Source organism: Mustela erminea, chromosome 8, assembly GCF_009829155.1.
Source record: "Mustela erminea isolate mMusErm1 chromosome 8, mMusErm1.Pri, whole genome shotgun sequence".
NCBI lineage: Eukaryota > Metazoa > Chordata > Mammalia > Carnivora > Mustelidae > Mustela > Mustela erminea.
In genome coordinates, this window is record NC_045621.1 from 20,668,832 (window position 1) to 20,683,823 (window position 14,992).

Consider the following 14,992-nt stretch of genomic DNA (forward strand, 5'->3'; position numbering starts at 1 on the left):
CATATTTTGACTTTATTAATGCTTTTAATGTAAATAAGTTAATAATTTTAACAAAGCCCAAGTTAACAATTATTTAAGTGTTTTGTTTTGTTTTGTTTTAAGAATGACTATCGCAGGGCACGTGGGTGGCTCAGTTGGTTAAGCAATTAACTCTAGATCTTGGCGGAGGTCATGATCTCAGAGTCATGGGATTGAGCCCTGCCTGCAACAGGCTCAGTACTCAGTGGGGAGTCTGCTTGAGATTATCCCTCTCCCTTTGCCCCTCCACCATGCTCTAAAATAAATAAAATCTTAAAAAAAAGATATATGACTATCCCCCAAATATGAAGGTATTCTCCTATGTTTTCTTCTAGGTTTATTGTTTCCCTTTCATATTCAGGTCTATGATTCACCTTCTATTTTTGTGAATGTCAGTATGTGTTTGCAGCTGAGTAGTTAGCTCTCTCAGTCCATTTCCTGCCTGTAAACTTTTGGGTATCTAACAACTTTCATTTCATCCAGTCTCTGCTCCTTTTAGTCTATTTCTGTCAATATAAAATTCTCAAAAGTCTTGTGGGTCTCTCCTATATATCAAGAGGATCCCTGTCATTAGACAAGAGGGTTCCCCCCAAGGAATAATAATAATAATGGATAACCCCATTGTTTTTTGACTTCTACTAAGATGGTTGATTGGATCTCTGCATCACATGCCTAACCTCTCTGGCAAAAACTTGTCTAGACAAACCCCTGGATTCTCTCCAGAGGATGCTATATGATTTTTGTTTGGTTTTGGCAACAGGATGAAAATTTTCCAAATTATCAAGTTCTGTTTCCTTTTTAGTTAACAAGTACTTCCCCAATTTATCTATTTCCTCTAATATTTTATTATAAAAAGCAAAGAGAAACTACACTATAAATTCCAAACTTTGCTTGATAATTTCCTCAGCTAAATATCTACGAGTTCAATGTTTACAAGTTTTATTTTCCATTCAAAAGTAGAATATTTTCAGACAAGTTTTCTAGAACCTTATAACAAGGGTCATCTTTCTTCCAGTTTCTAATATTTCCTTCTAAAATCTTATCAAAGGTACCTTTAATGCTCACATTTCTAGTAACATTCTGTTCATGACAATGTATGTATTCTCTAACATGATAGCACCTTTGCCTTCCATCCTCTTCATTTCTTTTGGAACTCTCAACAGAATCTAGGCTCACCTCAAAATTCTTTCAGCCTCTATCCATTACATAATTCCAAAATCATGTTCACAGTTTTATCATTTATTACAGCAGGACCCCAACTTCTGGTAACAAATTCTGTTATTAGTTTCCTAGAGATGTCATAAAAAAATTGCCACAAACTGGGTGGCTCAAACCACACAAGTTTATTTCTCATTGTTTTGGAGGCCAGATGTCCAAAACTGAGATGTTGGCAGGGCTGAACTTCCTGTAAAGGCTCTGTGGCAGAATTGTTCCTTGACCCTTTCAGCTTCTGGTGGCTCCTGGTGTTCCATGGCTGTTTTAACATAATTCCAGTCTCTGCCTCCATCCCCACATAGCCTTCTTCTCTGTGTCTCTATGCCTCTAATTTCTCTATTTCCTTCAGAGGCTCACAGGCTTATCTTAAATCCAAAATTATCTTATCTCAAGATCTTTAACTCAATTCCATCTACAATGACCTTATTTCCAAATAAGGTCAATGTATTAGTTTGCTAGGTGTGCCATCACAAAGTACCACAACCATGTGGTTTAAACAACAGACTTACTTTTCATATTCCTGGAGGCTAGAATTCAGATCAAGGTGTCAGTAAAATTGGTTTCTTCTGAGGACTAAAAGGAAGAATCTGTCCCACACCTCTCCCCTTGCTGCTGTTTTTCTGCTGCCAATCTTTGACATTCTTTGGTTAAATGAAGAGTAATTCTGATCTCAATCTTCATCTCCACATGATGTTCACACTGTGTACAAGCATCTACTCCTGACTTTTCCTTTTTATGAGGACATCAGTCATACTGGATTAGGGCCCATACTAATCTCCTCATCTTAACTAATAACATCTGCAACAACCCTATTTACAAATAAGCTCACATTCTGAAATACTAGAGGTTGGCACATACTAGGGGTTATGTTATTTCAACATATGAATTCTGATGGACATGATTCAATCTGTAACAGTCACATTCATAATAGCAGGAGTTAGGGCATGGAAATATCTTTTGTGTGAGAGACAGAATTATGCCCATTGCATTTTTTCCCCCACTGAAGATTTCATTCTATTCTCTTTTCACTTTACATGGTATGATTTCTGATGAGAACTCAGCTGTGATTCATATACTTATTCTTCTATAGATATCATTTTTTTTTTTCCTCTGCCTTTCTTCAAGATTTTCTGTCTTTGGTTTTTTGCAGTTTGAATTTGTTATGCCTAGGTATTTCACTTTCTTTCTTTCTTTTTTTTTTGTATTTATCCTGCTTAATGTTCTGCTTGAGTGTTCTGGATGTGTGGTTTAGTGCTTTAGACAATTCTAATGTATTATTACGTCAAATATTTTTTTCTGCTCCATTCTTCTACTCTTCCTGGTATTCCAATTACACATGAGCGACCTTCTGAAATACCCTCTAAATCTTAGATTCACTGTTGTTTTTTCATTCATTTTTCTCTTTGGATTTCAGTTTGTGAAGTTTCTATTTGCCTTACCCAAGCTTGTTGATTCATTCCTCAGTCATATCCAGTCTACAGATGAGGTTATGAAAGGTATGCTTCATTTAGGTTACAGTGCTTTTGATCTCTAGCATTTACTTTTGATTCTTAAAAGTTTACATCTCTCAAGAGGTCCAAGATGGCAGAGGAGTAGGAGAACTTAGGTTTTTTCTGGTCCCAGGAATTCAGCTTGATAGCTGTTAAAACATTCTGAACACCTGCAAACTCAACCACAAATCTAAGAAAAGAACAGCTGCAACTACAAATAGAGACAACTTCTGTAAGGTAGGAGGTGCAGAGAAATAAATCCGAGGCAACAGATCAGAAGATAAATCATACAAGAAGGTGCTCAGGTGGCAAAGCAGGGTAGAATCCTCTGTAGGACAGTGTATCACAGGATTCTCAGGGTAACAGAAAGACTGGGGTTGAAGAGTGGCAGAGCTCTCAGTCATTGAAACAGGGAAGCTGGTTTCAATCAATGAGCCCAAGAGTGGGCTCTCATCTTGGGGATGCCATGAAATGTGAAACACAGCATGGTCCAGCAACTGCTCTCCGAGCAGGGGCCCAGTAAGCAGCAGAGCCCCAGTGAGACAACCCCACCATGTCCGGGAAAAGTAATGCCAATGAAAGCCACAGGAGTCTTCAGGGTTTGGAGAATTCAAAATGGGATTGTAGGCCTGAGAGAGAAATGCATGGTCATAGGCTCGGTGACCATGGAGGGTGGACAAAGAGCAGGGAGACAGGAGTGACTCAATGATTTTCTGAGGGTATACTGAGAAGTGGGGCCCCGAGCTTTCAGTGCCTGGGTTGGAGACTGGGAGGCCGCCATTTTCATTCTCATCCTCTAAAGCAGTGCAGAAGGCCTTCAGGGAACAAAAGCCACAAAGAGCAATCTGGTACAGATTACTTAACCTGGACCCCCGGCATACACAAGGCAATTCAACCTCAGAAAAAGATGCCTGAGAATCAACGCAACAGGCTTCTCCCCTAAAGTGATCAGCAAGAACATCCAGCTAAGACGGAATTTACTGATCACACAGAACTGCAAAACTCCAGCACTAAAAGAAAATAGTATATAAAATTCATGTTTTTTCCCCCCATGAGTCCTTAGTCTTTCAACTTTAATTTTTTTCTCTTTCCTTCTTCAAGAAGTTTAATCAACTTTTTAAAATCTTTTTAATTTTCACTTTTACACTTACATTCTATCCTATCATTGTATTTAATTTTACTTTTGTATATACATAACATTTTCTGTCTTTACAATTTTGGAATGCAGTTTCTTCTAATAAACAGACCAAAATACACCCAAAATCTCATCTATTGCTCTGTTCTATTCACCTGATTACATTCTTTTTTTTTTTTTTTTTTTCTGGCTTCAAGTCTCTTCTAATTTGTTTACTGTCTATTTCTCTGCAGTCATAGTTGCCATTTTAATCTTTTCTCCTCTCATTCATCGATTCTTCTCTGGACAGAATGACAAGACAGAAAACCTCACTTCAAAAAGGAGAAAAATAAGCGGTACTGACTGCCAGGGACCTAATCGGTATGGACATAAGTAAGATGTAGGAACTAGAATTCAGAATAACAATTATAAAGATACTAGCTGGGCTTTAAAAAAAAAAGCATAGAGAACCCTACAGAAGCCCCTTCTGGAGAAATAAAAGAACTAAAATCTAATCAAGTCAAAATAAAAAAGGCTATTAATGAGATGCAATTAAAAAAATGGAGGCTCTAAGAGCTAGGATAAATAAGGCAGAAGAGAGAATTAGTGATAGAGAAGACAAAATGATGGATAATAAGGAAGCTCAGAAATAGAGAGATAAACAATTACTGGATCATGAAGTGAGAATAAACTGACTCTATAAAGCAAAATAATATTAGAATCACTGGGATCCTAGAAGAAGAGGAAAGAGAGAGGCAGAAGGTATATTGGAGCAAATTAGAGCAGAGACCTTCCCTAAACTGGGGAAGGAAACAAGTCAAGTCTAGGAGGATTTTCAAAGAATCCCCCTCAAATCAATAAAAATAGGTCAACAACTCAACACTTCAGTGAAAATTGCAAATCTCAGAGACAAAGAAAATCCTGAAAGCAGCTCAGAAAAAGAGGCCCATAACCTACAAGGGTAGAAACATTACACTGGCAGACAGCCTATCTACAGAGATCTGGCATGCCAGAAAAGACTGCATAATATATTCAGGGTGCTAAGTAAGAAAAATATGCAGCCAAGAATATTTTATCCAGCAAGGATGTCATTCAAAATAGGAGAGATAAAACCTTTCAGGACAAACAGAAATTAAAAGAATATGTGATCACTAAACCAGTCATGTAGGAAATATTAAAGAGGATCCATTAAGCAAAGAGAGAACCCGAAAGTCACACACCAGAAAGGAACAGAGACAATATACAGAAACAGTGACTTTACAGGTAATACAGTGGCACTAAACTGAAACCTTTCAAAGTTACCCTGAATGTAAATGGGCTAAATGCTCCAGTCAAAAGATATAGGGTATCAGAATGGATAAAAACAAGCAAGAAACATCAATATACTGTCTATGAGAGACTCATTTTAGACCTAAAGACATCTCCAATTGAAAGTGAGGGGGTGGAAAACAGTTTATCATGCTAATGGTATGGTATTCTTTCAAGAGAAAGCTGGGGTGGCAATTCTTATGTCAAACAAATTAGATTTTTAAATCAAAGACTATAATAAGAGATACAGAAGGATACTATATCATAATTAAAAGGTCTATCCAGCAATATCTAATAATTATATATATTTATGTCCCTAACATGGGAGCAGCCAAATACATAAGCCATATAATATAACAAAATTAAAGAAACATGTTGTTAATAATAGAATTATAGTAGGGGACTTTAACACCCCTCTTACTGCAATGAACAGATCATCTAAGCAGAAGATCAAAAAGGAAACAAGGGCTATGAATGACACACTGGACCAGATGTACTTCACAGATACAGCCAGAGCACTCCACCCCAAAACAACAGAATACACATTTTTTTGAGTGCACATGGAACTCTCTCCAGAGTAGATCACATACTGGGTCACAAATCAGGTCTCAAAATATTGGGATCATTCCCTGCATCAATGCTTTGAAACTGGAACTCAATCACAAGAAGAAAGTTGGAAAGAATTCAAATACATGGAGGTTAAAGAGCATCCTACTAAAGAATGAGTGGGTCATCCAGGATATTAAAGAATTTTTTAAAAATCATGGAAACAAATGAAAATAAACACACAACTGTTCAAAACCTTTAGGATGCAATAAATGTGGTCCTAAGAGAGAAATGTATACAAGTGTTTCTCAAGAAACAAGAAAGGTCTTAAATACACAACCTAACCTTATACATAAATGAGCTGGAGAAAAAACAGCAAAGAAAGCCTAAACCCAGCAGGAGAAGAGAATTAATAAAAATTAGAGCAGAAATTAATGAAATAGAAACCAAAAGAATAGTAGAACAGATCAAACTGTGAACTCATTCTCTGAAAGAATTAATAAGATGATAAATCCCTGACCAGACTTACCAAAAAGAAAGAAGGACCCAAATAAATAAAATCACATATCTGAAAGAGAGAAATCACCACCAACATCAAAGAGATACAACGATAAGAACATATTATGAGGGGCACCTGGGTGGCTCGTGCATTAAGCCTCTGCCTTTGGCTCAGGTCATGATCCCAGGGTCCTGGGATCAAGCCCCACATTGGGCTCTCAGCTCAGCAGGGAGCCTGCTTCCTCCTCTCTCTCTCTCTGCCTTCCTGCCTACTTGTGATCTCTTTCTGTCAAATAAATAAATAAAATCTAAAAAAAAAAAAAAACCCATATTATAAGCAACTACGCCAACAAATTAGGCAATCTGGAAGAAATAGATGCATTCCTAAAGACGTATAAACTACCAAAACTAAGATAGGAAGAAAGAGAAAACCTGAACGGATCCATAACCAGCAAGGAAACTGAAGCAGGAATCCAAAAAACAAAACAAAACAAAAAAACAAACAAAAAAAACCTCCCAACAAACAAAAGTCCAGACTGGAGGACTTCCCAGGGGAATTCTACCAAATATTTAAAGAGGAATTAATACCTATTTTTCTAAAGCTGTGTCAAAAAACAGAAATGAAAGGAAAACTTCCAAACTCCTTCTATGAGGCCAGCCTTACCTTGATCCCAAAATCAGACAAAGAGCATGACAAAAAGAATTACAGACCATATTCCTGATGAATGTGTATGCAAAAATTCTCACCAAGATACTAACCAGTAGGATCCAACAGTACATTAAAAGGATTATTCACCATGACCAAGTGGGATTTATTCCTGGGCTGCAAGGGTGCTTCATCATCTGCAAATCAATCCATGTGATACACTACGTAAATAAAAGAAAGGACAAGAACCACCTGAATCTCTCAATAGATGCAGAAAAAACATCTGACAAAGTACAACATCCTTTCTTGAGTAAAACTCTTCACAATGTAGGGACAGAGGGAATATTCCTCAATTTCATAAAGGTCATATGCAAAAAGCCCACAGTGAATATCATTCTCAGTGGGGGAAAACTTGAGAGCTTTCCGCCTAAAGTCAGAAAGATGGCAGGGACGTCCACTATCACCACTATGATTCAACATAGTAATAGAAGTCCTCATATCAGCAACCAGACAACAAAAAAGAAGTAAAAGGCACCCGAATCAGCAAAGAAGTCAAACTCTCACTCTTCACAGATGACGTGATACTCTATGTGTAAACCCGAAAAGACTCCACCCCAAAATTTCTAGAACTCATACAGTAATTCAGCAACGTGGCAGGATATAAAATCAATGCACGGTAATCAGCTGCATTTCTATATACTAACAATGCGACAGAAGGAGAAATCAAGAAGTCGATACCATTTATAACTGCACTCCAAACCAGAAGATACCTAGGAATAAACGTAGCCAAAAAGGCAAAGAATTTTTGCTCAGAAAACTACAGAACACCCATGAAAGAAATAGAGGAAGACATAAAGAAATGGAAAAATGTTTCATGGACTGGAAGAACAAATATTGTGTTAAAATGTCTCTGCTACCTAGAGCAATCTATACATTCAATGCAATCCCTATCAAAATACCATCAACGTTTTTCATAGAGCTGGAACAGATAATCCTTAAATTTGTGTGGAACCAGAAAAGACCCCGAATAGCCAAAGGAATGTTGAAAATGAAAACCAAACCTGGTGGCAACACAATGCCAGACTTCAAAGAATATTACAAAGCTGTAATCATCAAGACAGTATGGTACTGGCACAAAAAAGAGACACAGAGATCAATAGAACAGAACAGAGAACCCAGAAATGGACCCTCAACTCTTTGGTAAACTAATCTTCAACAAAGCAGGAACGAATAGCAAATGGAAAAATGCAGTCTCGTCAATGAATGGTGTTGGGATAATTGGACAGTCACATGCAGACAAATGTAATGATCCAAAGGGGCATCTGTACCCCAATGTTTATAGCAGCAGTGTTCACAATAGCCAAACTATGGAAAGAGTCCAGATGGCCACTAAGAGATGAACGGATAAAGAAGATATGGCACACACACACACACACACACACACTGGACTACAACTCAGCCATCAAAAGAATGACATCTTGCCATTTGCAATGATGTGGATGGAAACAGAGGTTATTATGCTAAGTGAAATAAGTCAATCAGAGAAAGATAATTATCATATGCTCTCACTCATATGTGAAATTTAAGAAGCAAAATAGAGGATCATGGGAACAGAGGGAAAAATAAAACAAGATGAAATCAGAGATGGAGACAAACCATAAAAGTCTTGTAATTATAGGAAACGGACTGAGAGTCGCTGGACAGGAGAGAGGTGGGGGGATGGGATAACCGGGGGACGGATTTTACGGAGGGCACGTGATGTGATGAGCACTGGGTATTATAGAAGACTGATCACTGACCTCTACATCTGAAAGTGATAAACATTATCTGTTAACTGAATTTTTAAAAAGTTTACATCTCTTTTGCTTGTAGTACCTATACATGTTTTCTACTGAATCCATTAAAGACTTCAATGTATTAACCACAGTTCTTTAAGAGAATTTCAACATCTTTGTCCTATTTAAGCCTGGTTCCGATAGTTTCCTTGTCTCTTCACAGTTCCTAGCATACTTTGTAATTTTTTGTTAAAGCGTTATATGATATATCTGGTAACAGGATCTGAGGTAAACAGAACTTTAAAAAAAAATAATCTCGGGGCGCCTGGGTGGCTCAGTGGGTTAAAGCCTCTGCCTTCGGCTCGGGTCATGATCCCGGGGTCCTGGGATCGAGCCCCGCATCGGGCTCTCTGCTTAGCGCCGGGGAGCCTGCTTCCTCCTCTCTCTCTGCCTATTTCTCTGCCTACTTGTGATTTCTGTCAAATAAATAAATAAAGTCTTAAAAAAAAAATTAATCTCTACACCAAATATGAAACTTGAACTCACAACTGGAAACCAAGAGTCACAAGTTCCACCGACTAAGCCAGCCAGGCACCCTGAGGTAAACAGAATTTTATCGTGAGGCACTATGTTAATCTGGCTAAGAGCGGGCTATGTGTAATATCCGCTATAGTTGTAAATGCCAGAGGACTCAAAATTCCTCTAGTGTCTTTGTTTTTGTCTCCCCTGTTGACTTTTAACTTCCTTAACTACTCCTCTTCAGAGACGTCTATGCTTTGCAGCTGTAACCTACCGTTACAGTACCAGATTCTTGTCGGTGTGGAGGCTAAGTGGGGGGAAAGGAACCACACCAGCGATGCCTGGCTGGTACAGTCAGCAGTGACTCTGACTCTTGATCTCAGGGTCGTGAGCTCACGCTCCACATTGGGCACGGAGCCTATGAAAGAGAAAATCCAGAGGAAGGGGAAGGGAAGAGGAAGAGGAAGGGGAAGGGGAAGAAGGAAGGAAGGAAAGAAAGGAAGAAAGGAAGGGAGGGAGGGAAGGAGACGCACACCTCCTACAGTAGCATCATCTACTATAATCTTATGATCAAATTTTAGTCATTTAGTGGGTCTGTGACTTTAACAAATGTTTCTTACTTTCCACCACACTGCCTGTTAGGTGAGACAGAATGAAGCCTACAGAGGACAGCCGTGGAAAAAATGCTTTTCTCCCAGGTAAGCTATAACTTTACTGAAGTCTTTTCCCTAGAAGAAAACGCTGTATTCAATTTCTGGCCTCATTTCATAAGTTATCCCTTCCCCTTCCACGTCACAGCCGCTGATGATCTCACTGTGAGAACCTAATGGTTTTACCTAGAGGCAAAGTCCATGAATGTGTGCAGGGACTTCTAAAACTACAGTCCCTAGCAGTTTTTCACTCTCAAGCTAGTCTAATCCATACTCAGCCTCCAGTAATTCATCAAAAGTACCAGTTAGATGTTCCTACCAACTAATGTATGGTTGCTGTGGCTTCTGCTCCAGGTAAGCACATCTTGGCTGTGGCTCTCTGGAGTTACTTTCCTCTCCATAATTCAGGGTAGCAGTTTGTACTGTAGCCTCATTTCTTTGATGGGTCCATGAAAAGCACTGATTTTCAGTTTGTTCACTTTTTCTTATTGTAAGGCTAGAAATGATGACTTCCAGGCTCTTTATGTGTTGGGAGTTGAAACCAGAAGTCTTGCTAAATCCTTTACCAGTATGATGATTTTTTCCCTGCAATTCACACATATACTTATTGCCATGAGAGTGGTGATCAGCTAATTACTAGATGCTACATTGCAGCATAACTCCAATTTCTCCATTGCCTTTATAGAAGCTTTTCTCAGCCAGTATTCTGCTACAGAATTAAGTGTTATAGAAAATAAATTCTTTTCTCAATTCTACCAAGGATGCTACATAACTAGTACCATGGTAAATGCATAGGAATTAATTTATTACATAAAATGGATGCCTTAGAGGCACTTGGGTAGCACAGTCAGTTAAGCATCTGACTCTTGGTTTCAGGTCAGGTTGTGATCTCAGGGTCATGAGATCAAGCCCTGTGCCAGGCTCTGCACTCAGCCCACAGTCTGCTTAAGACTCTTTCTTTCTCTCCCTCTACCCCTCCCCACCTCTGCACTCTCCTTCCTCTCTCTAAAATAATGAATCTTTAAAAAATAAATAAATAAAATAGATGTCTTAGCCACTTTACCTCATAATGTTTCAATGTATACTTCCTAAAATAAGGATATTTTCTTATATAATGGCAAAACAGTTATCACATTTAAGAAACTGAACAATACTTTTATATAATCTACCACCAAAGGCATAGTTTTCTCAATTTTCCCAAAATCCCCTCTCCCTGCAAAAGAATTCTGATCTGGATCAAATATTCATTTAATTGTCATGTATCTTTTAAAAGTCTCTTTCAATCTTTCTCAGTCATTCTTGACTTTCATGATACTGACTTTTTCTTTTTAAGCAATACAGGCCACTTTTCACGGTTTCTTAATAACATGTTGCTGGCTTTGGCTTTGTCTGATATTTCCTTATAATTAAATTCAGGCCATGTATCCCTGGCCAAAATACTGCATACTGCAGCTGTATCCTTCTTCTCATGACCTAAGTTAGTCTTCATCATCTACTGATGATTCTTTTCCCGTCAGTCTTTACAATGATCACTGCAATAATTCTGCAGTTGTGCTCAATCCATACTTATTAATCAGCATTCTACCATATGGGAAAGTTCTCCCTTTCTCCTTTCTATCAATCAATTTGACTGTCAGCAGTATGGATGCATGGTTTCCTATTTTCTCAATGGCTCATTACTGTCCTTAGTTATTTGGATGTTCAAAATAGCCCTAAATTTGGCCAATGGTAGCATCTTCAAACTAGCTTCTCAGTTCTTTTGACATGCCCCCATCTTTTCTTTTTTTCTTTTTCTTTTTTTTTTTTTTCAGTAACACTTCCTTGCTTTCTGTTAACATTGAGATATTCCAAGCTCATCTTATACCCTCTCTTCCCCACATCTGGAGATCACTCATTTCTCCAAAGACCTCTGTTTCCTTTCAGCTGGGAATGGTATTAGAAATCAAGAATGAGTGCCATTATGTACTCACTGCTGTGAGGGTAGTATGAATCTAGACTGGTCATATCAAGTATGGTAGCCATTATCCATATGTAGCTATTTAAATCAAAATTAGTAAAACAGAATTTTAGTCCCTCAGTTGCACTAGCCAGATTTCATGTGCTAATAGCTACATGTATTTTGTTACTGCCATATTAGACAGCACAGTTATTTATGGAACATTTCCAACATTACGAGAAAATTCTATTAGATATTACTTACTGTTATAGACCTTTTCACAAAGTGAATTCACAAAGTGAACTTTTAAGTTCTCACTCTCCATTACCTTTTAAATATCTTCCTGTGTCCACTACATTCTTTCATACATCAAAAAATTACTTATTGAGCATACACTATTGGGACAATTACTGTTCAAAGCTCTGTAGGTTCAGAAATACACAGTCCCTATTCTCTAAGAATTTACAATGTAATGAGAAAACAGAGAAATAAATGATTACACTAAAATAATGGCTTATTTTTATAACAAGGTGCTATATTAATATCCTATAATGAGGATGTCAAGGAAGGCTTCCTGAGAGAAAGGACATTTATTAAGTTTAGAAAGGTAAATAACTGGCAACTGAATATCCTCGCAATTTGGAGGGTAAGTTGGAGTGGGGCACCTGTTCTTCCACCATTTTTTTCATCTCTATTCCTATTTGCTTAAAATTCTTTCTCTAACTCTCCCATAACCTTTCAAAAGTCTGTTTATCTTTCAAAACCCTTATTTTAGGATGCACTTCTTAATACCTCTAACCAGATAGGCCCCTTCCCATACCCCCAAATATACTGTCTAAACGGATTTCAAAAACAAAAAAGATTTGGTTTATTTTTGTCATTATCAATACAACGGGTAAGAACATGGTGTTTGGAATCAGACATTTTGCTTACTAGCTGTGTGACCTGGGGCAAATTACTTAATCTCTCTGCTCCTCAATTTCTGCATCTAAAGGAGAATTAACTACATCTCACAGTTACATTTTGAGATAATAACAAAATAATGTACTGAAAATGCTTAGTTCAATGAGTGGAATATGATAAAGTATATAGTCTCCTAGTAACAATAATCTCACAATCATTTCTTCCTTTGTTTGATGAATAAAGGCCAATCTTTATAATCTCAGAGAATATATTCTAGTAACATCTAACAAATCCCCTAAATTACTCAAGCAAATTCCTTCCAGTCAGACTATTACGGCATACTCATACGTTCAACATTTTCAATAAGCAATTCTATGTATAATTATGAAATTACAAACTCGATTTCAAAAAAATTATTTATCTAGTTCGTATAGCATATTTAAATAAAAATCATTAAACAAAATATGACTTTGTATGTAAAAACTTTAAATAAAAATATCTTCCCATTAAGAAACTTTCCTAAAAAGCACATCATATAACAAAAACTAAAGGTAACTCATCTTGACTTTTATCACAGTTTTAGGTATGTATTGAAAGATGTACATTTAACATTCTGCTAACAAATGAAAAATATGCTTTTTAATATGCATGTTTTTGTTTTGTTTTCTTTCCAGCGTAACAGAATTCATTGCTAAAATGCACGTTTTTAATGAAGTATATTTTAATTGTAAAAAGTATCAGCATGGATATATAAAATTGCATTGCTTATATTCCAGACAAAGGAAAAAACATTCTCTCCAGGATTAACAAATACTAAACCTAAAAAGGAGAGTGATGCCATTTCCTACAAAATAACTGGCAGCTATGAAGATTTTTACTTTTTTTTTTTTTTACTCAGCAAAGGACAAATACGTAGTACACTTGTGATTTCCTTATTACCCTTACTAGCAAAATTTTAAACCACCATGATATGTAATTTTCCTCCAAATTAGTTTAAGCATAAAAGGTATTTTTAAAAAATGGAGATGTGAGAATTTTAATACACTGCCATGTTAAAAATTTTATTAAATTCCACTTATTATTGTCAATAGCTATGTCTTATAAACTATATATTTAAAGGTTTCTAGATGTAATTATTCTAAACAATCATGTATAATCCGTATCCTCTTGTATGTGAAACACATTGATGACAGAATCTTTGTTCACATTTTCCCATAGGCAGCCTTACCTGCGGAGTCCAATAAAAAGTAGGGCTCAATCGGTAGAGTTTTCGTTTGTGGAAACTCTGAAGTGGCCTTGTTCGAGCAGCTGTACTCATGATAGTCAAGGACGGAGATTTCAATCTTGTCCTGTCTTTTCTCCTTTTCTTATTGTGCTTCTGGTTAAGTAACCAGCTACTGGAGGAAGAGAGCTCATCTAAATTCTCTGAAGCACTGAAATGCCATGAAATAATTGGGGAGTAGAGAGAATAAAACAAAACAAACAAACAAACAAAAAAGACAAAGAAAACTAAATGTAAATTGCCTTGATCTATTATGACAGAAGAGTATTAATTTTAGCCAATTTTGTGGTAACAATTGGCAGAAGAATGGGTATTAACGGGGATTTATATATATTCAAGTTGTAAAAATAATTTCTACTTCTATTTCCTCCTGTAAAACAAATATCCCATCGGTCAGAAATGCTCATATGAGTTCACAGGTACGATGTACATGTTCACTGTAAATCAGTAATTCATGCCTGTTGTTCGGTGCTGCAACTATTTACATCATATTCTTCTTGCATATGGGTGAAACTACGTACGATTATAGGTTTACAAAAGGCTAAAATCCCATACTGTATCATTAGTTGCTCTGAAATAAATACTACATACCATTTCAGTAAATTCTGAAACAAAGATACAATCCTACTATATTTTAGAAATTTTTTAAAAGTTCTGATGATATAGAAGCCACAACTATAAAATAGTGAAATAGATTACACACACTATATACAAAAATAAGCACATTAATGTCATCAACATTCTTCATATTAATTTTTAAACATATTTAAATATTTTTTAAAAATCAGAATATCAGAAGGAAGTTAATGCTCAGTGCCACATAAATTTCATTTCATTTATACCTGTATACTATATATAAAATAATTAAGTTTTTCAGGCACTACATACAATGTACCGATTTCAACCTTATTTATATAAACAGAAACTAGTCAATTTACTATTTTAATATCAACAAGTGAATCTGCCATATGTTGTATTGCTAATAAACATACATTCTAAGTAAGTTATTTAACTTAAGTAGAATTGGTGTTTAACCGTAAATATAAGATCTGGTTTTTCTATAGCAGCATCATTAGTTTCAAATCATATTTA

General features: G+C 36.5%; 1 protein-coding gene across 7 annotated transcripts in view; it reads right to left on the reverse strand.

Moving 5' to 3' along the window:
- KANSL1L (KAT8 regulatory NSL complex subunit 1 like) overlaps nt 1–14,992 on the reverse strand; it is a 137,989-nt gene that overhangs the window by 58,196 nt on the left and 64,801 nt on the right. For 5 of the 7 annotated variants that reach the window (XM_032354660.1, XM_032354657.1, XM_032354663.1 and 2 more), the window contains one exon: nt 13,847–14,051. In XM_032354660.1, the coding sequence (XP_032210551.1) occupies nt 13,847–14,051 (205 nt within the window). The remainder of the gene's footprint in view (nt 1–13,846; nt 14,052–14,992) is intronic. The other 2 variants (XM_032354662.1, XM_032354661.1) reach the window with 2 other exon arrangements.